At 42.7% G+C, this 26391-nt stretch overlaps 1 protein-coding gene across 2 annotated transcripts; it reads right to left on the bottom strand.

Annotated features, from left to right (window-relative positions):
• Nucleotides 1–1789: 1789 nt before the first annotated feature.
• On the bottom strand, nt 1790–25233 carry LOC103353749 (filamin-A-interacting protein 1-like). 2 transcript variants are annotated; one of them, XM_008276873.1, is made up of 6 exons: nt 24891–25233; nt 14214–14506; nt 13596–13769; nt 13089–13267; nt 3351–6159; nt 1790–2417 (listed from the first exon to the last, which is right to left on the bottom strand). In XM_008276873.1, exons 2-6 carry the CDS (start codon nt 14499–14501, stop codon nt 2208–2210), a joined length of 3660 nt encoding a protein of 1219 aa, XP_008275095.1. In that variant the 5' UTR covers nt 14502–14506; nt 24891–25233; the 3' UTR covers nt 1790–2207. The 2 variants fall into 2 exon arrangements, with proteins under 2 accessions (XP_008275095.1, XP_008275096.1); XM_008276874.1 differs by having other exon boundaries at nt 1790–2414.
• Between the last annotated feature and the right edge of the window lie 1158 nt (nt 25234–26391).

The raw sequence follows: 26391 nt of genomic DNA, 5'->3' as shown, positions 1-26391 counted from the left end.
CACATGTTGAGCATTTCCATGAACATCAAATGCAAATTCAGCACTTGCAATCAATTCCAGACCTTTATACTCTTTAATTTGTCATGAAATAAGGAGGAAACAGGCCACACCTGATCATGAAAGTCAATTGTCCAATTATGCTTGTGCCTGTGAAAATGAGTCCATAATGGTTAATTCAGTATTTTTGCTAAATCTCTTGAAATAGAGCTGAAAGTCTACCTACACTTTATTTACATATTAATTGCTTCATTTCAAATCTATTGTGGTGTATAGAAATTTTAAAATGGTGTCACTGTCCAAATAGGACATGATTGTATCTAAGTGTGCAAGATTTGAATCTCCCTTAAAATCTCAGACAAGTAATCTTGTGCAGGTTTGATACTTGATTTAACACAATACTGTTGGAATGCTCATGAATTCAAACAGTGTCCATTATTCTAAAAACTAAGTGACATTCACAGGTGATAAGCAATTGAGCCTGAATGGAGTCTATCAGAGCCTTCTGGTGCTGCTGTGATGAGCACATTTGTCCAGTTTCTTCCTGTAACATGAACTGTTTCATGTTAATGTTGTGTTTTTGTTTTGTTTTTTTGAAATAATACAAAGGTTTTGTGTTATCACCAGATAAAGTGACGAACCAGGGACCTCAAAAAGCCTAAAATGAAATGTTTGTTTTCATTTGCATTTTTAATTTCTAAGTAATCAGTCACACCTGCATAAAATCTTGTGTCCCTGTACAAAAGGTTACAGTGAGGTGTAGCGGAGCTTGCACAGCTCATTTAAGCCCATTCCCAGGAAACTAGCACACTATGTTTGATATCTATTGCAATCTCAAGAGTTGTATGACACCAGGCTTCACTGATGAGCCCACAACGGCCCCCCAAAGACAAACATGTTCATGATGATCATGCAAACAGACTGACTTGTTAATGTTGAGAGGATTAATAGTATAATATAATCAAATAGAACCTGTGGCTCTGTTTTTTTCCTTTACGTTAATGTAATCATGTAAAAATAGGCCTACCAGTGGGCTACTGTTTAATTGTACAGTTGTCTTTTTTATGCTGTATAGTAAGCAATCTCTTATGTAGAAAAACTAACAGGATACTTTTTTTTGGCTTAGTCGTATATCTTGATAATGATACATTTGTCTGTGTGCCTGACACTCCAGGAAAACCTCATTTAACCATAGTAAAGGATCAAACTGTAGTTGTATGTTTAGAAAGGGTTGAAATGTTGTGAGTGCACCTATATTATTGCTAGTTTGAACATATCGTCCAAGAAAGAGTCAAAGTAAGAGCAGAAATTGAAAATGCAATCACATAAAATTCAAATATTTCGGTGCTAGAAAATTATTCATGTGTTTTGTTTAGTTGTATTTTTAATTTCTGTAAAGTACTTTGGTCAAAACCTGCTGTGATTAACAGGCTCTACAAATCAATTAAACTTGACTTTCATTTAAAATGATAATAACTTGCCTTTGCTTCTGTGTACAAGTATTATAGTTCCACTTTATCTTGCAAAAAGAAGTTTGCAAAAAGATTAGCAAAAAAAATAATCTTCACATTTACCTGTTCCTTTGGCGCTGCATCTTTCAGAGGAGCATCTGGCTGTAGGCGCTGCCATGAAGTGTCAATGAGGACTAAATATCATAAAGGTGCGACCCACTATAAGCTAAGTCAGCATCCACATGCTGCAGGACTGACATGATATGAAGATAAACACAATTGTCTCCCGGTTTCTTATTTTTCGACATATAAAAAATTACACACGGCCCTCTGATATCACATTTATTTAAAATTCTTTTCAGTACAAATCCTTTACAGAAAAAAAATACACCTAATTTACACAAAAGCAAATGTTTTGACCTATAATGCATCCTTATAAAACATATCAACAAACTCCTTATATGTGAGACAACCACTCAAAGCAAGAAGCTGTTAGTAGCAGCACAGTCTGATATAATATTTAACCCAAATGCCCATCACAATACACACTGTAAAAACAATGGATATGTGCCTATATAAATGGCAGAAATGCATATGAGACAGACGAGTAGAAAAGACTTTACAAAAATAAAAATGAATGGCTTGTTCAATTACAAAAACAAATGCTCCTGTGCCCTGTCATGTTTAGCTGAGTTGTATAGGGACATCAGAGTTTTTCGTATTCCTCTTTTGAAGCACCATATAGATGTGTTGTGCTAATCAGGCTTTCCCTCCATTTTGTAAAGTATTGCTGTTCACAGTGGACTTCTTAACTTCTATCCTCATGGACTGACTCTCAGCTCGCGACTCCAGCTTCACTCCACCCGAGATCCCCAGGGATCCCAGCACGGCCTTTCCCGTCTTCAGACTCTTGGACATTGGGATGCGGGTCATCCCTGTGCGAGGTGTCTGGGCATCATGCCCAGTCTGCTGGACAATAGGGGGAGAGAGAGAGTACAGTTTCTCAGGCAGGAGAGTAGAGACGGACAAGCACCATAAAAAGCAAATAATGAAAAAGCGGCAAAGCCCATTACAGGAGAAAAAGGAATTCTGAATTTCTAAACAATGTAACTGATCATATGTGCTATAGGATCTCTGTGAATGAAAAAATGTAAATATTTATTCATTCTTTCACTTCAGCCTCAGTGGGTGAGCGCCGGTCCAGGCCAGGTTTCAGTGTGCTGTTACTGGTGCAAGGCTGTTTTGTGTCAGCCAGAGGGCACCGAGCCCTGTATGGCTGTTTGTGAATGTAAACACTGTGTAACGACTATAAATTACAGCAGGACTGCAGCCGGGTGGCAAAGTGCCACATCATTAGCTCTGCTGTTCGGAGGCCTGGCCAAAGTGCCATTTCTGTCACGCTATCCATCTGATCCACAAAGAGCATATTCTGAGATCCACAGAAACACCAACACAGTGTCACCTCATCTCTCATTTCTGGCAGTGTGAGAGGAAGCTGATAATGAGCTTATTGTACCTTTAGGAAACACAAATGTGCAAAATGAATAGAAAACCACAGTTGTCTGAAGTGGTCCTATGAATGTAGTAAATTTCTGGGAAATAAAGTATCACAAATGAAGTTCCATTGAGGCAGAAGTAGTCATGTTGATGGCGGAAAAACCAAATGGACAAACTAATCCAAAGCTATTCCCATTCATTCCCACTGCAGTAACCACTCTTAATAGCCGGAAATGAACACTTTGCTGTTTTTAACTGCCCCTAACGTCCTTTTAATTATGGCTGTACTTGTATGTTGTTTTAAATGTGTTTGTTTTTATGCCTGTCAAAGAAAAATTTCTGTCACTTGTGACAGACAATAAAGTTTATCTTATCTTATCTTAAATACCTTAAAGGCAAACTTACCGTGCTTTGTGTGGGTCGGGAAGAGGCGGATGTGACTGGAGAAATTGTAATGCTGCTCATCACTTTACTCTGTGTGCTCCTGGTGGCAGTGGTGGTGATTTGGCGGGGCGAGCGCAGCACTGTCCCGGTTGATAAGGTCATTTCCTTGCTCTCCATTCCAGCCGACACTGGCCTGACGACCATCTTTGGGGGGGCACTGCTGCCTAAATGAATGTGGATCTTGTTGTCGTCAGTGGTGGTGATGATGCTGTTGTTGTTGTAGCCCTTTCGTACAGGCATCGGGACCATCTGCTTCTCAGGGGTAACTTTAAACACAGCTCGGCCCATGGTCATCTCCTGGGGCTCCGGGGAGGTGGAGGCTTCAGGGACTACAGCGGTGCTCACTGTCATGATGGAGACGGGGGACAGGGGCCGTCCTGAGGTAGTGGAGGGGGCTCGGCTGCTTTCTGGAGACTTGGCTCTAGATATAGTTGTGATGGTGACTGGAGATTTCGCCCTTTCTGGGCCTTGAGGTCCAGCGGGGGACTTTCTCCGTTGGGTCGGACCAGTGTAGGTAGGAATGATTGTGATTCTGGACTTAGGTTGAGACGGGTTGGGGCTGAGGGGAGCTGAGCTCGAGAAAACGTCCTCAGCAGTCGGGCTGCTGATTTCAAGAGTGGCCATGTTATTTTGGTGATCTGGTGTCACTCGGATGCGTAAAGGCTGCCCTTGCTTTTGGGACATGGTCAGTTCAGAGGGCAAATGATCTCCATTGATGTGCAGAGGCTTCTCTATGCTGGTCTCCTGAGGGGTATTGTCCTTTTTCCTCATCCAGGGAATCCAGGATTTCTTAATACCTAAGTCGCTGCCAGACGAAGGGCAACGCTCAACAGCGCTGCTTTTTTCTGAGGGCTTCTTCAGGCATTTCTGTCTGATGTTGTTCATAATGTGATTTTCTTCTTGGACAGACTTTCTGATGAACACAGCTGGAGTATCCTCCTCTGCTGGGCCAGTGGACGACGCCTCCGTCTGCACTCCAGTGGACGTCACAGCTACATCCACTATTCTCCTCCCATTCAAGCTGGGCCGTAGAGCTCGACTATGGCGCTTGGCTATCTCCAGTTCTTTGGTGAGATGGAAAACTTCCGTGCCCATGTTCTTGGCTTTCTCCTCTTCTTCTAAGAACCTCTGCTGTAGGACAGAGTAGTCCACTTGGAGCTGAGAAAGCTGGTCTTCTTTGTGCATCAGTTCGTGGATCTTCTCCTTGAGGGCTACCACATCTGCCTGTAGCTCCCTGGTTTTGGTCTCCTCTCTCTTGCATCGTTGTTGGAGGTCTTCTTCCTGGCTTTCCTCCTCTCCTTTCTCAATTGCTTTGTTCCTCGCTATCTGATTCCTCATTTCCTCCACCTGCTGGGAAAGAATGTTGGCTTTGTCCTGTTCGGTCATGAACCTTTTCTCCAACATATCGTACTGATCACCCGTCTTAATCAAATCTCCCTCCACCACTTCAAGTTGTTTGAGACGGTTTTTCAAGCGTTCAATTTCAAATGTCAGCTCCTTAACTTTGTTGTCGTCTCTTCTGATGGGGTCGGACTTTCTTCCCAGTTCACATTTTGGTGAATTCTTCACAGATAGTTTTTCTGCTTGTTCAAACCCATCTAACCTCTTTTTCATTTGGCTGACCTTTGAATTAAGATCCTTAGTTTTATCAGTTTCGTACGCTAGCTTAGTGCTGAGCTCCCCCTTTTCAATGGTTAAAATCTCTACTTTGGTTTCCATCTCTGATTTCAATTTCAGGAGCTTTTTGCTTTCCTCTATCAGCTTCTCGGTCACCTCCATTACCTTGCTCTGCTCAACTTTGACCAGCTTGCTCAAATCATCCTTTTTCTTCTCATCTGACTTCACAGTTTCCACCAGGATCTTTCGTTCATCCATCAGTGCAACTGTCAATGATTTAAGCTTGCTGAGGTCATCCTTTAGGCTCAGCTCAGACTTTTCCAGCTTCAGTTCAGACGACTCAAGTTCTTTCATGCGGATCTTGAGAGTTACAACTTCATCTGAAAGCTCTTTGGTCAGGCCTTTCTCTCTTTCTAGAGCACCGTGTAACTGAGCACACTCAGATTTGCTAATGCTGAAGGCAGCCTCAAGTTTTTCTAACTCCATCATTCTTTGTTGGAGCTTCTCCACTTCCAGCCTGAGGTCTTTACTCTTACTATCCTCCTCTTGTAGCCGCTTCCTGAGCTCCTTACACTGATTTTCTGTCTTGGTAATCTCCTCATCCTTTCCTTCCATCTCCAGCACCCGCTTCCGCAAGTTCTCCAACTCAGCAATCAGGTTGGAGTTGCCACACTCCCCTTTACTGATTTTCTCCCTGAGCTCCTGCAGTTCCTCCTCAGATTTCCTCAAGGTCCTGTTGCTTTCCTCGAGCTCCTCCACTTTATGCGTAAGCCCCAAAAGTTTGGCATTAAGTTGACGGTTGTGGAGCTCCTGATTGGCCAGCTTGGCACTCATCTCTTCGTGTTGTTGGGTAAGCTTGCCAGATTTCTCTTTGAGCTCAGCCTCCAGGCTCAGCACCCTGTGGCCATCCTCCTGAGCGCGCTCTCTGGCTTCGCTCAGAGTTTGCTCTCGCTCCTGTAGCTGCTGGCTGAGCTCTTGGACCCTCTGGCTCTGTTGGTCCATTTGCTCCAGGTGCTGCTGGCGCTCATTGACCAACATCAGAGCAAAGGACTTCAGTTTGACCAGCTCCTCTTGCACTTTGGCCAGACGTTTGGAGTGCTCGTTCTCCTTTCTCACCTGGTAGGCTTTCTCGTTCTCAAGCAACCTCTTCAGTCTGAAAATGTGAGAGGAACAAACAAAGGCAGGGCATTACTTTGGTGTCTTTAAGCTTTATGTTTGCATTTTTTTGTCACGGAAATATAAGTAAATGAATTGAAAGATGCTCTGTTTAATCCTGAATAGCCTTCCAATTGTCATCAGTAATAGTCCTATAGCAAAATTTTATAAAGTAACAGTTTATTTGCAGAAAAGTTTTCTTTATATAAGGCACAAACTCCATACCCCCAGTGTATTTTTTCCTTTAAATAAAAAAGAAGAAAGATTTAGCTCCTTCATGTATGTTTAACACTGGATCATGTCTAACAACCTCAGAAAAGCACAAATAAAACAGCTGAACCAAACACATTTTTCTCACAGAATACAGATCATACATGTTACACTATAGTATGCAAAAATCTACACTACAACTCTCAAACCCTCCTGCTGTTTTCACCCCTGCTGAAGGGATAAAAACTAAACACGAACTGCCAGTGAAAGTTCTACTAACACCCCCTCACCAAGCGGTCGTCTTTTCTCTCAGCTTCTTTCTATGCTGCTCATGCTCGTGCCCATTCTCATCTCCGGCTCCAACAAAATGCATGCAAAGCAGATTGAATGCAGTTGCATCTTCTCCCTGTACAGCCCCAGACCCTCTAACACAATACTCAGCCTGAGCATTTTTGCATTGCAAAATAAAACAAATTAGAGTAGGCATCGACATAACAAGGAAGATTGTGCTTCTAAAAAACTTTTACCGCTTCTAACCTAGTTCTATTCAAAATCATATCTACACACAACACCCCAGAGCTAAACTGCAGTCAAAACTTACCCACTACAGATGCTCTACAAGCTGAACATAAACCTTGTTTTCCACATGCAAAATCCACTGAGAATGCACAAGAAGCAGCAGGGGCCTCCTTTCCCACAGATCTTCCAGCGTCACATTCCAAGCATGTTATCAGGACAATGAAAGGTGAATAAATACAGTGGAGCACTACCGGACCTCTACTGAGTGATGTCACCTCATCCATGTAAGGCAGTAAAGTGTATGAGAGTGTGTGTGCTGCTTGGCTTTGGACACTGTGGAGGGGGTGGAACTCGTGCCACAGAAGGAGTGTTTTGCAAAACTCAGTTTTAATGTTTTCATAAAACTTGGCAACTGTAGATAGGCCTGATTTAGGGTTTGTTTTGAGAAAGTATACAAAGGCATTACAAAGAATTTTCTCAGGTCCAGTGCAAATTTGGTGCAAATTAAATTATATCTCTATTTTCCAAAGTGCACAGGATATTGCCTCTGCAGCCCGGAAGCCATAATCTCTCTGGTGCGGCAGACAGGAGAGAACGCCTGCTGTAGTTCCACTTGAGGGGAAACTGAACTCGAATGGGGTTCCCTGCAAAGTCTACATATGATGAGGAAACCAGATATGGATGGATTGTATGGGTCCCATGGGGCGAGGAAGATCTGGGAGGATAGAACCATTACAATGAGTATAAGACAACAGACTGCTGCTTGGGACTGTATAGATACAGTTAATAATGCATCAAACCACGATTTCACAGCCCCACGTCCCAGCAGATGAATTCAGTCTGAAAGTGTTTGTATATAAAACATCTACATTGATTCATATTACCAGCAGCTTTAATTGCCAAGTGGGGTTAGCGATGCTTTGGCTACTGTATCCAAAGGAGCCATCCAGATCTCAGAGTGCAGCTCATAAAAGCGACGGTCAGATGTCATCGACACCCTAGAAATTGGCACTCTAAAATTACTACCATGCAAAGGTCACACTCATGATGTCAGTGCTGTTTGGCACTAATGGCCAAGAACTATAGTTTACTGTTACTAAGGAAGAAATAACCATGTACAAATTGGCTATGTATAGTATGCAAAGTCACAAGTACGTAAATACAATTAAAAACAGACCGTCGATGTAAATAAAGCAAAGCAGACGACTAACAAGGTAGCAACAATCCCCAAAGAATGGCATCAACTTTTTTAAGCAACCACTATGTGTGTGCATGTCCTAAGCTGATACACAGGTGTGATCCATAAGCCAACATCTCTGAGAGAACTCCCCCCCCACACACACACACACACATTATGTAACAGCATTTCATCCCTTGTTTCTTGGGGAATTTGCTCAGAGGCACTGCAGCCTCTCCGTGTCAGGAGGCTGAGGATTGAAGTAGACAAGAACTGCCAGAAAGCTGTTAAAACACTATGTTGTACAGTAATGACTTCTCTTGACAGAAAAAAAAAAGCATTTAAGTGTTAAGGGCGAGAGTTGTAATGTACAGCGCTGTGCTGAAGACTGACGTGGTGTTAAAAGAGAACAAACAGAAGCAAGGTGGACGTCGGACTGTTTAAAGGAAACCACATTTGGTTCATATCTAACTGCGTTTGTTTTTAAAAAATGAAAGACGGTTGCTGCAGGTCAGCGTTTTCATTCTGAGTGCGTGACTCTTTGAAACTCCCTTCAGGAGTGGGAGCTGCTTCCTCCGTCGGTTGGTGCGCATTCCACGGTGCCACTTAAAAATGTTAACTTCTTGACATATAAATTGCCCGGTAGTCTGAGAGGGCGTTAATGGCTGAGAGAGCTCCTTCTGTGCCCATCCTCTGCATTCCTCCAGATGTTTGGCACAAGACCTTTGACTTTTCTCTCCTCACTCTCTGACTTGCGGTGATCGATAAGGACGAGACGATGACACGCTTCCATCTCACCTGAGAGACCGGATGTCAAAACAAAGTGCTACCAGACATGGAAGGTCGACTCTATTTGCGTCTGTTGTTGCGTGGGTGTTAATGTTAATGTCGTGTGTCTGTCTGAATCAGTTTTTCCATAGCGTGTTAACCTTTTGAGCTCTAGGCTATTCAGTTAAATTCCCACTTCAGAAAACATCCTAAATTCAGTTAGTAACAGCTCCACAGTGGTCAGGTGGAAATGAACAGCCTTGGGCTCTATGGATAGGAGACGCTTGTCGTTAGCAGGACAGAGGGACATCTGAAAACAACAAACTAGAAAGCAAATGACAGAATGAAACAGTGACACCGATGTTGCTGAAGATGTTTTTAAATTCTTCAACTGCCAATTTGCTGCAACCGACATGAAGCACATGAAGCTTTGCAACCTCAAAAAAAAAGGCTTCAGGTTTCAATAGCAGGTCTGGTCCCTGTAGAGGTGCCTTCACATTAATGTTAACACGCATGTCTGTATTTAATGTGTTGGTGTCAAGTCATTGGTCCATCTATGGTTCCCTGCTATATTCTGTTTCTTCGCCGCTGCGTTTTTGCCTCCTTTTATGGCGCAGATAGAAGACTTTGGGCTCCGCAGGTGCTGACAGAGTAAGATCTAGTAGAGCTCATCCTCTTCACTCACTGTTTGAGGTGACAGAGGACGACCTGTGCGTGAGCCAAGGAACCTGCTGGAAACCACCTGGCATAAGAAGGAGGTCAACTCTTTGGTGCATGCAAACCAAGGATCAAGTAGAAGTAAAGCAGTCAGTTGTGATTTGTGACATGTGCTTTAAACCGAGAGCCTCGGGTTTGCTGCTTAAAGGTTTTGATGTATTCTGTATTTTTATAGTAGCCGCAATTGCAGCCTGTAATGTCAGTCAGTACACCACGTTGGTCAAGAAAGAGATATATCACATAGATTGGCATTATAAAGACATCCATGGTCCTCATAGGATAAATACTCGTGGCTGTGACATTTCCTCTAGTGCCACCTTGAACTAGACATTTTGGATGGATGGCAATGAAATCTGGTCGACTAATGTTTGGGCCAAAACCACAATTTGCACAATACTTTTTCTTATAATAAAATACTTCCCATCAGCCCCATGTTGTTGTTCCTACCTGACTCTTAGTGTTGTTTCTGTTCACTGCTCCATTAAGGCCCACCTGTACCGTCACAACTCATTTTCCTACACGATAGAATGCACAACTTTCCCTGCACATCACAGGGAAAACTTAAACTTGACTTTCTTCTTGTGATTTTTATCTCTATTCTATCCCTGTACTCATTCATGCACACATTTGGCCTCAGGTTAGATGTGAGTTGGAGTCACATTAGCAGAATGCCGCTCAAACACAACACTCAGAACATTGCGTTTGTTCAACCTCCCGACTATCAAATTGCACAAATTCCCCAAAACGTCTCATCTGAAATATTCCCTCAGCTAATTTGGCTTTTAGCTAATTTAATTTAAGCATCGTGAAAGCAGCCTGAGGAGTAACCGTAACACTGAGCTGCTCGTTTCTCAACCATTTCTTATGTATGTGATGGCAGTTGTGATTTATCCCCCGTAGTCTCCTGTGTCCTGCAGTAAAGTCTCGAGGAAGAGCGCTAGCGTGTACCTCCGCTGGGTCAGTGCTGCAAATGAACTGTTTGACAGTTCATGAAATGTAGCATATAACTGCTCTCTAGTCTGTTGTACAGATGATTGACTACGTCCGCTCTCCGCGTGTACAGTATCGTATTACAAATGCCGTTTGGCAAACTATAAACGAAGATACGCTTAGCGAGCCACAATTTAACTTGCATTAGAGCAATTAATGCACGCAATATCCCCATCTGTCAGGGTTACTGTGTGTGAACGGACAGCGATGTGTTATGGGGAATGGTACAGAATGCATTCCGCAACAAGCAACGGCCAATTAATCTCTTTCATCTGTGAGTGCTTTAATTAGTAGGGCCTCTTTTCTCATACGCATTCAGTGCACATCTACACCCTCGCAAGCGAAGCTCGTGTGATCTCCGCGAGGCCCTCGACGTGATGTAACCATGTTGTTTCTCCACCTAACCCCTTCATCCCTTGTCTCCTGTTGACCAAGAAGCCGGGTCGCGACCTCAGCGAATGACTTCACTTCACAGATGATGTCATGGGAGGTTTGTTGCTCTGAAGTGCCCTTTATTCCTTCACTTGTCTTCGCGCCGCTCCGTCTCCCCGTTCTCCACACCTGACCTCTGTCATTCCCGCAGTAAATAGCCTGACCCCTTCCTCACCCACAGCTTCCTCCACCCTGCCTCACCCCTCTGCCTATCCTCCCCCGTCGGTATGCAGGGTTATCACTTCAGTAAGCAACACCTCCCCTCTCTTCTCCCCTCTCTCGTGCTTGGCCAGCTTGATGAGGCCATCTTTCACACATTCTCGCGTGTCGTCCATTGCTTCGCGGCACTTTCTCCACGGATTCTCTCACCTCTGACGCTTAATAGGTTTATAAACCGCATTGGTGCTGTAATGTCATGTTTTCACTTTCTACTTCCACTCTATTGCATCTCTTCCTCCGGTGCTTTCAACTGTTTCCCTGTCACCGGTTCGTCCTTTCATTTATTTCAACTGGTCAGCTTGTTCAGAATGCACAAAACACATGTCATCGCAAAGTTGTAATGACTTCAAATATAGGCCTATGAGTATACACTGTCATTTATCTTCTGTCCATGCAAACCAGTATTGTAAGTACAAAAACATGTACTTGTTGGAAGTTATTGTATAAACATCCATGTTACACAAAACCTCTGAACACAAGACAAGTATTTAAGCAGCTACATGTTTTTTTTTCAGGCTCTGTGCTTGAGTATTTTTAGCAGGTTTACTTCAATGTTGAAAGAACTGCATGTGAGATGTACTGTTTTCATTTCATTAAATGTTTCCGTGTCATTTCAACGTTACTTACATGCAGCTAATTGACAGCTTAGGTTTGGACGAGTGGAAAATCATTTTCCTGCTGAAGAAAAACCCTACGATGACTGAACAGCAAGTCAAGAAACCTCTCCAGGGTCAGAACGTAGGCGAACATGTTTCCATATTAGCGATCAAGAGAATCTCAGAGGAGCCCCCCCCTTGTAAGCCTCAAAAACAAAAAGGCCAACTACAAAAAAAAAAAAAAACATACAAGAGTGCAGTAGAGTTGTGGAACAAAGTTTTGTGGACTGGTGAAATGAAAATCTAACCCGTATCAAAATGATGGATGGAGTTACGAGTGTGGAGAAAAAAGGAACAGCTCATGACTCAAAGCACGCCATCATCTGTCAAACATGGTATAACTGGCACGCTGGCATTTATTGATGATTTCACCTCCGACGGAAGGATGAATGCAGTGGTACACGGGGGCATTGTGTGTTCTCAGAGTCGGTCAAATGCATCAAAATTCACTGGATGGAAGGACATTTCATCAATCAGCAGAACAAGCCAAGGAACTTTCCTGGTTAAAGAGGAAGACAGTCTTTGATCGGCCGAGGCTTTCACCTGATGTCTGTGGGTTAAACGTTTCCCACAAAATATTAAATATGAGGATTTTGTTTGACTTCAATGATCAATTAGCCATTTAAGGTTTGTTTTTCTTTGTAAATCCTGCATTGCGATTATGACACAAACACTTTAGATTTATGACATACACCATCAGTTTCTATTTGAACGTTCCTCTGTTTTTCCTCCATATTTTCCACCATCCTCCTAGTTGCTGTTGCCTTTTCTGTCTCTACAGTTGCTCCTCTCTTCAGCTCTGGCAACCGAATCGTTGTTGCGTTGCTACCAGTGTGGGAACGTCGCTACAGAAACCAGTTTACAATCTCTAGTATGCTGTGAAATATAGAGAGATTTATCTGCAGCTGACAGCCTATGTGTGAACCCCTTTGGCTAAATTGTAATAGATATTCATTTATATTTTAGCAAAAAGGAAAAAAAGCCAAAAATTCTCTATGTGCAGCAGATTCACATCTAGAACTCTTGAACCACTTAACCTCAGCCGCCTTGTGTCGCCCACGCAGGTCTTTCTATGAACATGCTTAAATCAAACCTGGGATTTAGCACATTAGAGTATTTTATTTCAAATTGAATGTGCAGTATCTCAAAAAGTGCAAGTCACCTTTACTAACTAATAACGTATTTTTAAAAATACAACATAATACGATAATAATCACACGTTTAATCACCCACACTCACCTTTCTCTCTCCTGCTCCAGGAGGTTGGTGAAGTCGTCGCTCTTGTTCATGTAGTCGACGTGTTTGCGTTTCTCCGTGTCCAGCTCGTGGACGGTGCGACGGTGGCACTTTTCAGCGAGCAGTAACTGGCCCAGCATCCGCCGGTACGTCTCCTTGTGCTTCTCCTGCAGACGCTCCAGCTAAGAAACAGCAGAAACACAAACACATCCTAGAACACATGACCAAAAGTGTAATTTCATTTGTTGCAGTGGAACAGCCCTTTGGTAGCAATAACCTCCTGCAAGGTGTTGACAGGAACATCAGTTTTATTAATGTTTGTCTTGTGATTTTTTCTTAGCTTTAAGATTTAAGGTTTAGAAGGTATCAAGCCCAGTAAACCTGCTAACAAAAAATAAAAGCTTCATCATCCCTAAGGGTTTGACTTAATCAGAGATGTATGCTTTTTTTTTTTTTTTTAAACCCTGCTGACAACTTCAACAAAGCTGTGACTGACAGTTGCCCACTGACCTCAACCATGGGTTTCTGGTAGACGCTGTGACTGTCCGGCTTTGTGCCAGCGATGAAGCCGTCCCTCTGCAGGGCCTGGAGGGCTGAGCCAGGGACCGCGGCGCCATATTGTGACTCAAGGGCTTCTGGGAGAGTCTGCTTGGACTTCAGCATGCAGATAACATCTTCTCTGGCCTGAAGTCACACAGATATACATTATAATGCAGCAAGTTATGGCGTGAGAAGGAAGTGCGACATGCAAATGTGAAAAATGATGCATTCAAATGGCCTTAAACATGATGTAAATATGACTTCCTTTTTGTTTTTTTTCAAATACATCTGGATACAGGACATCTCATTTTAGGGTGTAGCATTGGTGTCATCAATCATCACACTATTTCTCAAAAGCTGTCACTTGGAAAACACAAGCTGCATTTGCTGGTTTTCTCTGGTATGTTGCCATTTTCAACCACAAGATAGAGCTATTGTGCAAAGATTGCTGCGTAACTCATTCCAAAGCAAGTAAAGGCACTTTCCATCAAACTGTGTTTATCCCCAAAGCCTCTAACAGGTATGTTTGCTACAGCCCAGCAGGTCAAAGGTTCTAAGTTCTAAATGCTAAACGCACTGGGGACCCACCTGAACCTCTCCCTCCATGATTCCAAGCAGCTTCAGCAGATCCTCTTTGGACATATCCATGATGTCTCCTCTTTTATCTCCAGCCTCGGTAGAATCCAGCAGCAGCTTCTCTTTGTCAGAGATCACCTCGACCTCCACCTGATCCTCACCTTCCTTCTGCTGAACTTTGGTCTTCAGGCTCTTCACAGGTAGACCCACTTCCTGGTCTTGGCTGATGTCGGGGTCGCCCTGGGGAACCCCAAGCACCCCATTGGCTGGGCTTTCCACCCCGCTGCTTTTGGACCTCATCTTACCTGGAGCAAAGACAAAAGAAACAGGATTTCAGGTTTTTTTTCTTTTCGGAAACAGCATCATTCACGTGTCTTTTTATACCGGAATGTGTGTGTTGTTTTATGTCCATTTATACTGTTGTATATCATACTCCACGTTGCGTTAATGATGATCACAACTCATAGTGAGGTTTATAGCTTTGGCCTTGCCTACCTTTCCTATCGTATCTTCATATTCAGCGCTTTACTGACCCACTTTTATCCAACGACATGCAAATGCAAACATACGGCACACATAACTAGATGATCTTGTCGTATGTTAACATTCCTAATGTGGAAATAAATATCCATAATTACCCGGCACTGCATGTGTTTGTGTTTTGTGGGGGTGTGTGCATTCCTGATACGTCCCGTTGGCTCACAAAGGTTTTGTGTGTCATGCTGAGTGTTGATGGTCTGGAAGCACATTTGTGGCACTCATGGGTGCTCGAGCGTTCTCTCCTGACGCTAAATGTCTGACTCAAACGTTTTATCCAGATCCTGGAAATAAATCCATTGGCGACAGGCTGTAAAATTAATTTTTGCTACATTAATCTTTTATAACAACACAAATCCTGTTGAGGTGTAGCATACTTATGTTGGAACACTGATTATTTAAACACATTGAGGAGTTAGTACAGCGTACAGTGCCCTGTATCTCTCTTTTTTTGTCTTCTGTACAAATGATGATGTTATAACATGATAACTTATGTAAAGGTGGTTACTGAGCATTCTTCTGTACAAATAATAAAGTCCCTAGCTGGACATTAATGTCACCTGTAATGGCAGTAGTTGGGGATTTAACTATATCCCTTACAAAGGCAAAATCTTTGTGGCTGATTTGCTGCAAATTTGCTAGTAAGATGCAGGAAAGACATTAGTTTGTCAGATGTTGTCACAAATGTGTCAGTGTTGGTCATATAGTGGCAAACTTCCAGCAACATTTGGCCATAAATGAGATGTTTGTATGAATGGCAAACATGTTCACTGGTCATGCGCCACCACAGTTTTCTGAACTTCTAGTAACCTTCTGATAATAAGTTCACAAACATGTCACTTTATGTTTTCCATCTCTCTCAATAACGGTATGTCGCTTGGGTTTGTAGACTAAAGGTTCAAAACTGTGAGCCTGTGGGTGTCCAGAATTAAATATCAGCTGTCTGCCATATGTTTCCACAACGTTAGCCGGTCCAATGCAAGTACAGTATGTCACAAATCTAATTTATCTGAAAATATAGTCTTGTAGCAGCAGCGCCAGAGACTAACAACTGTTTACCCAAAAACTAGTAGCTATAAATTTTTGTCAGCATCTTAAAACTAGCCTACACTAGACTATTTAAACCATTAATTGTTTCCATTTAGCCAGTTTCGGTAATTCACCTTAAACTTTTAGCTAGTTATTTTGACAGTTTAGCCAGTTCTGTTTTTCTACAATTTCAAATGTATATTTGTGTTACTTTCATTTAACTATTTTAATTATTTATAAACTACTGGTAGCTATTTTAACTGTCTATGAATTAAATTTTAGCTAACTGCTCGTACACTGTATGTAGCTCTTTCAAACATATTTTTAGCAGCTAGCTTTAGCTAGCTGTTAGCCTGCACTTTTAGCTAACCATTTAGACTGCCTATAAATTTGTGTTACTCGCTATTTCAGCAGTGTAGCTGACTTATAACGTTTTGCTTACAGGATTAGCTGGTTACAGTTTAGCTAGCTGTTACTTTTAGCAACCAAATTCAACAACATACTTAACCGTTTGCCCTATACTTTCAACTAACCATTTAGATAGCATTAAAAACACTAAATAAAGCCTATTTAAGCTATTTATTCATGCCTGTTAGCAAACATTTTCTGTAACTAGTTTTGATGAGGCCCGCCATCTAAGGTCAAAGGTTACGGATGCTAATGCTAAGGGGTAGTAGAGGTACTGAAATGAGTGTGCATAAAGGTCCACATTTGGAAACTTTTTGTTCATATCTTTTATATTCGCTGAGCAAGTACGCCTGGTTTAGAGTTCCAGCATTAAATGTGTGCTGTAGCTGTAAGGGGTTTTCCTTTTTTTGATAAAGGTGTGTTTGCCTCCCATGAGAAACGTCTGATATGATTGTGTGCACCGTGTGTGTGTTTAAGCTCTCTAAAAGCAGCTCGAGACACTAAGCAAATGTACTCTTTGTGATTGATTTCAGATACGACTTCAACAGCTCTTTTTAATTACAAACAGAAAACCCCAGCTCCCAAAATCCCCTCTGCAGGGACCCTGCTGATGTCATAGCACCCTGACCTCTGAGTCATGCGTTGAGACATCTTAAAAAAAAGCTCGCCAAACTGTCAGGAATTCTCTCTTAAGCACATTCAACTGTGCGTACATGCGTATTCCACGGGTGGAACATCTAGAAGCGTTTGGATTAAAGTGAGGAGGAATTAGACTTCCTAAATACAAATTTCTAGAAGCTTGAAAGCCAGTCTATCAAAGCCTTCGGTTCACATCAAGAAAAATGTTTATCTTCCTCTCTAATGGTGGTCGGCAGAGTTAAGACTGCAGTGAATTCTAATGATGCTTGAAACCAATCGCTTTGAATCCCACCTGTTTCCAGGAAAAAAGACCCATGCATGAGACTGGGAAGGGTGCAAGATAACAGCGACTGCATCTCTCAGTTCAAACGGAAAAGAAAAAAAAATCTGACAAGCTAACACATTAAGTACATTCTTTATCTTAGTTCTGGGAGTTCAGTGAGTGCACATTGGCTCCACGGAGATCTGGTTCTCTACTGGAGATTAATTGCAGTGCCTTCTTTCCTGTCCATAACTATTAGTTTCAGCTGCGGGCTCGCTATCATCGAGTCCAATGTTGTAGTACAGCGGCCTGCAAGTGCTTACAGTGTTCATGCCACCATTCAAGCGGTGCCAGGGAGTTCAAATGATGCCCAGCCAGAGGTGGAGGGCATTAAAACGGCCACCGACTGGGGCGTGAGAGTGATGGAGCACAGAAACATGTGCGGTACTGTAAATTACTCGGGCACAGTTCCTAAGCGCCGGCGACAAAATGGTCGACGCTCAGTTAGGAACTCGCTGGTTTATTTTTAATTTCTGGGCTGGTGCCATGAATATCCAGAGAAGCTACTGTAACAGCTCGTCTCATTTTGCAGTGTCACTGCCGTTCAAGAGAGCAAACAGGAGAGCGTGTTTGTGGTTCTAGCTGAGAGCTGGTACTGTAAAAATCTACAACTAGTGTTCTGTATTGCACTGTGACGATTTATATAAAGAAAGCAGATGATTTAAATGCATCATAGTTGTTGTTTTTTCAATAATAATTTCATAGGAAAGCTTGACTTGCTCACACCAACCATCCTATATGGCTATGACTACTCAATGACTATGCTGTGCAATATTTTTCTAAATTCATACTGTACATATAACTTATACTGTATACTGTATATATAACTGATCTTATTTTATACTTAAATCTCTTCTATTTTTTTATTTTTTTTGCTCTTTATTTTGTACTTTATTCTATGTTGCACTGAAGGAGCTGCTCTTAATCTCATGGTACATGTGTATAGTGACAATAAAGGCATTCTATTCTATTCTATTCTATATTGTATCTGGCTCTGAATTAACATATTTTTCTTAATGTTAAGCCTCATGTGGTGATTACACAGTTGAAAATGTACTATGAGATGGAAATATTGAAAGCTCCATAACATGTAAGACCTTACTTAAGCCTGACTTTAATATTTTTGATGTGGAAAACATGTTAGCAGACAAGTGTCAGTTTATCTTGTTATTTAATTGCATCTGGCTCATGAATATTTCCTCTTTTAGCCCGTTTTTGGTCTCCACCACTGTCTGTATAGCTGCTAAATGCTCAACTATGCTCTACTATGTTAGTTGCTAACTTTAGCTTTCTCCCGCTGGGCTGGTAGCATACACATCGTATATTTTTTAATATTGCTATTGCTTTTTTATATTGTTGACAACAGCAACCTGCTGGTTCTGGAAACAAGATTGAATCAAAAATGTACAGTTTTCACCGGTGAAACCAAAACATGAGGTTGAAGGATACTAAAATGCTCCATAAAGTTGGGTAATCATCAGGGTTTTGTGCACAATAAGCCATCATGCATAGACATTTGATCCATTAATGCTATAAAAATGGATTACATTAGTTTTAAATTTCATTAAATGGACTCAGTTGTGAAATACCAACATTCCCAATTAACACAGACAGCTAACATTTCACAAAAACATTTCTCTAACAGCTGCAGGAAATATAATCACCACTGTTTTACAGGATCTATGGATGGCAGACGAAGTTCGCCAAGACTTATTATCAACGTCTGTTTGTCATCAGAGCCTTGTGATGACAACTCTTTGTCATGAGTACGATCTCGGGGCGTTTGATCTACCTTGACTGGTCACTGCACTCTTGTAGTGAATTCTCCAAAGAAACAAATGGGGATTCCTGAGCCGCGTGGCCCGCATTCCAGTCGGGCATGCAACATTCCCAGTTGTCTTTATGGAGAATAAAGTAGAGCCGGCAGACAATACGCCTTAATTGTGAGCTCTGTGTCAAGCCGTCACAATGCCCACATGCATTCACGGCATGTAAACCATCAGCGCAACTGATTGTCTGACATCTGATACCTCATTGTAATAGAAAAGACAGGCCTAACACCCAGAAAGGCCCAAGTCAAGGCCTGAGACTAAATTTAAAGCAGGACCTCAAATCTATCCTGAGGTTCGGGCAAGTCCAGCTGTCACTAATATGAGTATTTATAGACGCCACTAAAGCACGTGAACTCCATTCCAGAGTGGAAAAAAGAGGCTATAAAATGTTGTCAGTGGATACCCCTGATGTTTAATGTATGGGTTTTATATTTGGTCTGAAATTACACATACCCCAAGCGAGAAATATTTCACAGATACCACTTTGTAACATATGCCAGACAGACTTACGATGTCCTCAATGAGAGAGTTCAAACAACTTCGTCAATCAGCAGAAGGTTAATACGCAAATATTGTTGATCAGTCTTTTTTTTCAGTTGCCCAGTCAAGCAAAAATAACACATATGATTGGCAAATGTGAAGATTTGCTGCATTTCTGTGCTTTACATTGGGGTTTTGTGGTGTTTGTTTTTACATTTTGTTAATAAATGATGAATTAATCAGTGAAATGTGTGTTTAGCTGTGTGTATATTCCATTTACAGAGCTGTAAAATAGCAGCAATATCAGCGTTAGAAAGGTTAAAACTGGCAGTTGTCAGGTAGTCCATGCCTATATTATCTGCTGAAACATCCGGCTGTAACACCAGCAAACAATGTCTGTGGTGCTCATGCAAAGAGAAAACTTAAGGAAAAGGGGGAGAGGTCTGGAGATAAAAGTCTGGCATGCAGCCAACTTCATTTGCCAGAGACGAGGGACGAGAAGAGCAGCTGCACGTACAGTAAAAAAACGTTTTTTAGGGGGGGAAAAAAAAATGGTTTCGTTTGATTCAGCGCGTTTTGATATATTCACACCACAAACCCAATGTGACCAAACAAGGAGTGGGGAAATGTTCTTTGCATGCGAGCATTTGGCAGCTTGTTCCGCCAGAGGACACTGATAAAATGCGGTACGCTTGTGAAGCTCTTCCGTCCTGACAAGAAAAACACACGAGCCCGCCAAGATATGGGAATTCCAATCAAAACCGTTGCCGTGGATGAGATTCAAAGCTACGAGTCAATCCGTCCGATATTGAATGTTTTTGCGAGCATGCAAAGGTACAAAGCCGCCGCCTGTTCCAGGATTTTGATGGACAGCGCCCTCCAGCTTAGACGGCCGGTGACCTCTGGGGGTCAGATTTTACATAACAGTCATGTTTTTGGAAAATGAAGACACTGCCAGCAGAAAAAAGGTGACAGTTCATCCAGCAACGCAAACACAGACATGGATGCATTTCTACTCTACTACTACAATTACTGGAGCAGTTTTCTAGTAGCGTTAAACTGAACTGACAGAGAGCCTTAATGGACAAAACACAAGTATTTAGAGCTTGACTTACTATAACGATGGCTTCTATTAATACCGACAATAACTTACGTTGGCACGCCATGCTGGAGCAAAATGTCAGCATACGTGGCTGGTGTCATCTTGTAGTATTCTCCTGATGTCACATTAACCCGATCCTCTCACTGGACCCGACTGTAGCTTCAGCAGTTAAGGTTTCACTAATGAGCAAAACCAAGAGGAATGTACTGTAGGTACTTACTCTGTAAGTGCTATTAGAGCAAACAGCCTCTTTGCTTCGTAAACAACTCCGGTAGTTCCTCAATCGGTGACTTATAAAATATGACATTTATGATCGCTGAGCTGCAGGAAGTTTGTTAAATATTCACTCCGGTCTTTGATGAACTCGTGTTTGAATCCACAAACCTCTACGAGCTGAAACATGCTCTAATTTGGATCATACATTATAAACACTGCGTACATGCGGGACACTTTGATGAATGTTGTGCTCAGTCACACGACCTGAACCAAGCGTGCGGCGGAACATGACTCACCTCCATCTATCATGACTAATTTAATGTACATACTGGGAAACATGAACACATCAATAATTCTTAAGAGCTAAACGTGTTAAGTTTTTGCAACAACTCCCATAGCAACAGTATTTTATTCAGTCTAGCGGGAGCATCTGCGAAGCAGCTAATCAAGCATTGGATTCTTCTAGCCCGCTGCGATGGTTGGATATCGTCTTTACCGCATGGAGATGAAGGAAGAGATCAAGTTCTGGTGGTTCTATGAATAGAAACAGCAAGACAACATATGGATGAAGCAGATTCAGATGTGCTGCAGTGTCACGGGGTCAGCCATTTGTCGGAAATCTCTGCTCTTAATGCCAGCTATATCTGCATTCCACCGAGGGAATGTGTTTGCACTGATGAGTTGTCGTATATTCTTTAAAAATCTGTATGTATTTTTGACTTTGATGCCAATGATGACTTTATTTTTTCAATCAAATGCACTGTTTTGATTGGGAAGATCATTTATTTTTGCAGTATTTACACAATAATTGCCTTTTAGATTAGAATAAACAGTTGTTATTGAAGTTCCTCTGGCACCTGTGTACTGTCACCACCCCAAGAAATGATTTTTTCTGCAAAGAATGATTGTCCCATTATCGTGTAACTTAATATCGCTGACAGGATACGCCCATAAATGATCTCATTACCCAATAATGTGGCGTTGCTATGCTTTAGCCTTGTTTAGCGTATCGTTCTGGTTTTGTGGACCACACCAGCTGATTGTATTGTTCAGTCTCACTGCTCTCATTTCCTGCTTTTTAAAATAAAATCTAATAAATAAATTGTGAAGTGGCAGCTGGTGAAGAAAGATAAACTGAAGACCAAGATTTTTTTTCTGGTGGTGGAGACCAAAACAGAGGTAAAAGGGAATTAGGTGTCAGTTTAAGTCGACTTTTCACAAAGTGACAAATATGGTTTTTAAGTATGAAATATGTACATGTTTGTCGGATTATCTTGTACCTCTTCTGTCCCCTCGAGGCAAAAAATATATAAATAAAAAAATCTGCTTCAAACCAAGCTGTTAGTCTTCTAGTAAGCACACACCGTCATAATCTGGATTGCTTGGAATGCTAATGCAATACTTGGCTAACCACAATATTCCAAATCTCTAAACCACCAACAATTTACGTTTTGTATGTGAGCAATTATATTGTTTTGTGTCATTGTCTGTTGTTTACCTTTCACAGAGAAAAAGTGAAAAAAGAAGAAGAAGAAATGCATTGTTGCAGGGGGAACAAGCCTAAAATGACGGGGGAAGGGAAGAACTCCGTCTCACCGAGAGAGGTGGGAAATTACAGTACGATATTGAATCCTCGGAGTTAACTGAGAATTATCCACAGTCGTCCTCGTCTGAGTGCTTTCAGTAAGTTTATACGCTGGCTTAGTTTCTCCAAATCAGTAACATCAACTGAGCGGATGAGGTCTTTGGGTGGCTGTCGTCATCACACTGGTTCACTGGGAGAGTCACGGTTATGTCACTTCCCCTCATCAAACGTGGAACGGGACAGAAACTTCTAGGATGGGTAGAGACGATGGAAATGTGGGAACAATTTTTTCCCCCTTCTGTGAAACCTAAAATGTCTCTTGCATTAAAAAAAAAAAAAAGTTTCCCTGCTGAGAAAGATGCAAGTGGTGCAATGCAGAACGAATGTGCCGAGAGAGGCGACTGGCACATACATGTAAAATACCGATGAACCTGAAACTTCTGCACCAGCCTGGATATTTCTACTGCATGTGACCCTAATGAATGACCTCACCACCTCTAATATTACTCAACCAATTAACCAGTCTACTGTTTATAGCAGGCGTGCTTTGCCATTTCGCACACCGCATATCAAATGCTCACGGGAAGGTCTTGGGTTGTTGCTATGGAGTTTAGGGAACTTATTTTTAAACGAGGAGAACATGAGTTATAAGTGCCACTGTTCTGTGAAACATCCAAATGTGTCTAAACTGCATTTTTGGAATTCAAGACCAGAGGCCCTTATACGACTGGAGCTGTGCATGTGTCAGTGACAGCTGTTGTTGAGGCCCTCCAGACCTATCGGGAAGACACCGGCCACTGGCGGCCACAAGCTCCGCCTCCTGCTATGTTGTGTTTCTGTTTCATGCACATGTGCTCAAAAGATATTAGCTCATATGCAAGAAGAGACACATGAAGTAGTGTGAAAGGAGTGGGGTTAATGACATGTGCTGAGGATACCAGCAAGTACAGTGTCATCCATTTACACGATGCTATGGTGCTAGTTAGATGGTTAGCATTGCTTTAAGCTGCAATAAAGAAGTTTAAATTTTCTCACAGTCCAAAATGAAGGACTTGTTTCTCTGCACATCCACCAGCTGACCTACGTCACCTTCTGCATGAGCCACAACTCCAGTGACACAGAGCTATAGTAATGTCATGAGGTAAGCCAATGACACATTTAGTGCATCTCAAATCGATGCTGCTTTGGCGAACGCCCAAGCTTATCCAGCTTGGTTTCAGTTTAAACAGCCACTGCGTTATTGATTTACAGTAAGACCGACTCATTTACAAGCTGGGACTGATAACCGCCGCAGCCGACATTCACAAATCAGTCTTTTTCAAGTGGCCATTTGGCTGATTGAACTTCACAAACTGTCCAGCGTGTGTGTGTGTGTGTGTGTGTGTGTGCAGAGCTTAGGTAAAGCTGGAACAAGCACAAAAATGTTAATGAGCAATATCTCTGCGCCAGTTCTCTTTGTCTTGGCGATACCACTGAGTGCACAGAGGCCACATCAGCCGGAGGGGGGGGTGGGAGGCAGGAAGGGTGAGGCCGTGCAGAGACCCCGGACAGACCGGAGTGAAAAGATCTCTGACAGTAGCATAAGTCACACCTGCACCAGCTTGCCTTACTGAGTTACACCTCACATTTTCTTTTTCCAGCTTGCTGGAGACGAGGCGACGCGAGCCCGGACGAACGGCGACTAGAAGGAGCCGCGGGTCCGCTCCCGACGCGCCGATGACTTCATGGGGATGAAATGGAATTCATTCATGGCGTCATTACAACCCATAAATATTCAAGATGAGAGATGCCATCCCGCTGCAGCTCATCCAGGCCTGAGCTACTTAACGTTCAGCAGCTGCAGCGCAACAGTTAAAGCTTGAAGCAGAGGTTGAAGTTGAGGGCAAAGGTCGTGCATGTTGTAATCGTTCCCGAATAACCTGATAATGAAAGTTAGATAACTTCTGAATCTGCTGCATTAAACATCTCAGTGAACCACTATCCCCTGTTTATCTGGCAAAGTCATGGGCTTCTCTTCCCACACACAAAATTCCTCACGCTAAATGGTCTTATTCATACAGTGATATCACATGTAACTCACTGAGCAATGTTTGATTCATGACTCTCTCTTGCTCTTGCTTCTGCACGCGCTGTCACAATGCCAAAGCTGTATCTCCGCTATCAGCGCTAAGAGAACTCACTTGTCTTCCCCTGATGCAAAATGTAGAAATCCATATTATTTGAATGGACAAAAAAAAAGTGAGCTGAATTAATTACATGCTGCGGGGAATAGTTGTTCCATTCATATGGTGCGGAACACTTCTGACCGCAGCTCAGAGGAAGCCGAGGGAGCGGATTCCTTTTTCGACCGCTGCTCTTTATTGACTTTATAAAATTGATGACAGCTCAGCAGCAGCAGCGGCAGCAGCAGCACCTCGGACGTTTCATGTATTCCAGTTTGAAACAGCTGATAAGCTCTGCTCTGCCAGTTAACCACATGGCTGCCTGAGAAGACACAGGATTTATTTTATTGTGAGAAATAGAAGAGAAGTCGCCTTACCTGCTGCTGTGATGTCCCCAGGTTTGAGCAATTAGTAGCCACACCAGGTAATCCTAGAAAAAGGAGTAAAGTGTCCACTTAGATCCCTCTGGCTTGTGTGGTCCACTTGTGGTGTCTGCTACTGAGTGGTGCCAAGAGCCATCTCAAGCTCTACTCTCTCCCTCCCTCTCTCTCTCTCTCTCTCTCTCTCTCTCTCCTTTCAGGTCTTCAGGTCAAGAAGGGAATGGTAGGGAGTAATAACAGAGCACTGTAACTTCCCTTTCTCTCTCTCTCTCTTTCACTCCCACAGCCTATCCACTTCTGTTCCATATAGCGGGCGAACACGCACCTCTCATTTTCTTTCCCTTCTAGGAGTCGGTTGATGAGTGTGTGAAAATAAAAGGGGAGAGAGAGAGAAAAGGGGGGAGTGGTGAGGGAGGAAGGCGGCCACTATTCTCTTCCCTCTCAGCGGTTGAAAGAGGCCGTTGCCCGGTGAGGAGAGAACTCAGAGGTGCGGTGTGATGTCCTTTGTCACGGGGCCAGATCTTTTCACTCACCGCCATCCTCCATTGTCCCTCTCCTGTCTTTTGGAGTCACACAGGCTAAAAGTGTAGCTCTATATTTAACTCAGTCCACTCTTGCCAGCGCTGTTAGCAGCTGAGGCTAGCTGAACGCTAGATGTTTTGGCTGGCCGGCCAGAGAGCCGACTCTCCCCGCTGACCCTCGGTGACAGCTGAACCATGCTATGCCATTCTGTCATGCTGGGAAAGTCCAGCGACAGCAGCCACCCAAGCCTTAACAGTGGTCCGAGGAACCGCCAATTGCTAACTTGGGAGGCCTGAGTGTGGCCAAACTCTCCAGGACTTTGGCAGCTACAATGTCCTTTTGGCCCCGCTTGCAGAAAACAATCTAATTTAGGGCAGCAAGCTAAATCTGAGGTACAGTAATTGTGCTCTGCATCAATGGGAATAGTTAACGTTGGTGCCAAGGCACTGTTCAGTTGGAGTGTGCAGGGTTGTAGTATAAAGTAAACACACCTAAACGTGGTTTACCTACCTATTTATTTGTGGGTTAACCTACTTTTAAAGTCCAACATAAATCTAGTATATTTGGCAGTCCTGCACAGCGCCAGGTAAACCAAGTTAAATGGCCTTTTAAAGAAAAACATACAGAGACCATGCAGGTCAGCACACAAACATCCCATGAAATGTCAAAAAAACATCATTGTTAGAATCCTCATCTTGCATGAAGACATAATTCTAAAAGCAAAATCTTCTCAGTTCAGTAACTCGAGGCACACTTTTTGCAACAAGATCCACTTTGCCACGCCGAACCATCTTGACAGTTCTGGCCTTCGGGGGGAAAGTGGAGTTTCCAAAATGGAAAGTGCTGTAGTTTAGCAGCTGTGTTGGACCGTCCTCTTTCATTTGACCCTCTTCTGATGGCTGCTCTACAGAAGAGGAACGGTGTGCAGACAGTTAGAAGAGCTCTGACCTGAGCTGAGCCACTTCATGGCAAGATG

This window comes from Stegastes partitus, unplaced genomic scaffold (assembly GCF_000690725.1).
Source record: "Stegastes partitus isolate 25-593 unplaced genomic scaffold, Stegastes_partitus-1.0.2 Scaffold82, whole genome shotgun sequence".
Taxonomy (NCBI): domain Eukaryota; kingdom Metazoa; phylum Chordata; class Actinopteri; family Pomacentridae; genus Stegastes; species Stegastes partitus.
Note: the sequence above shows the minus strand (reverse complement) of the source record. Positions and strands in the feature narration are given on the sequence as shown.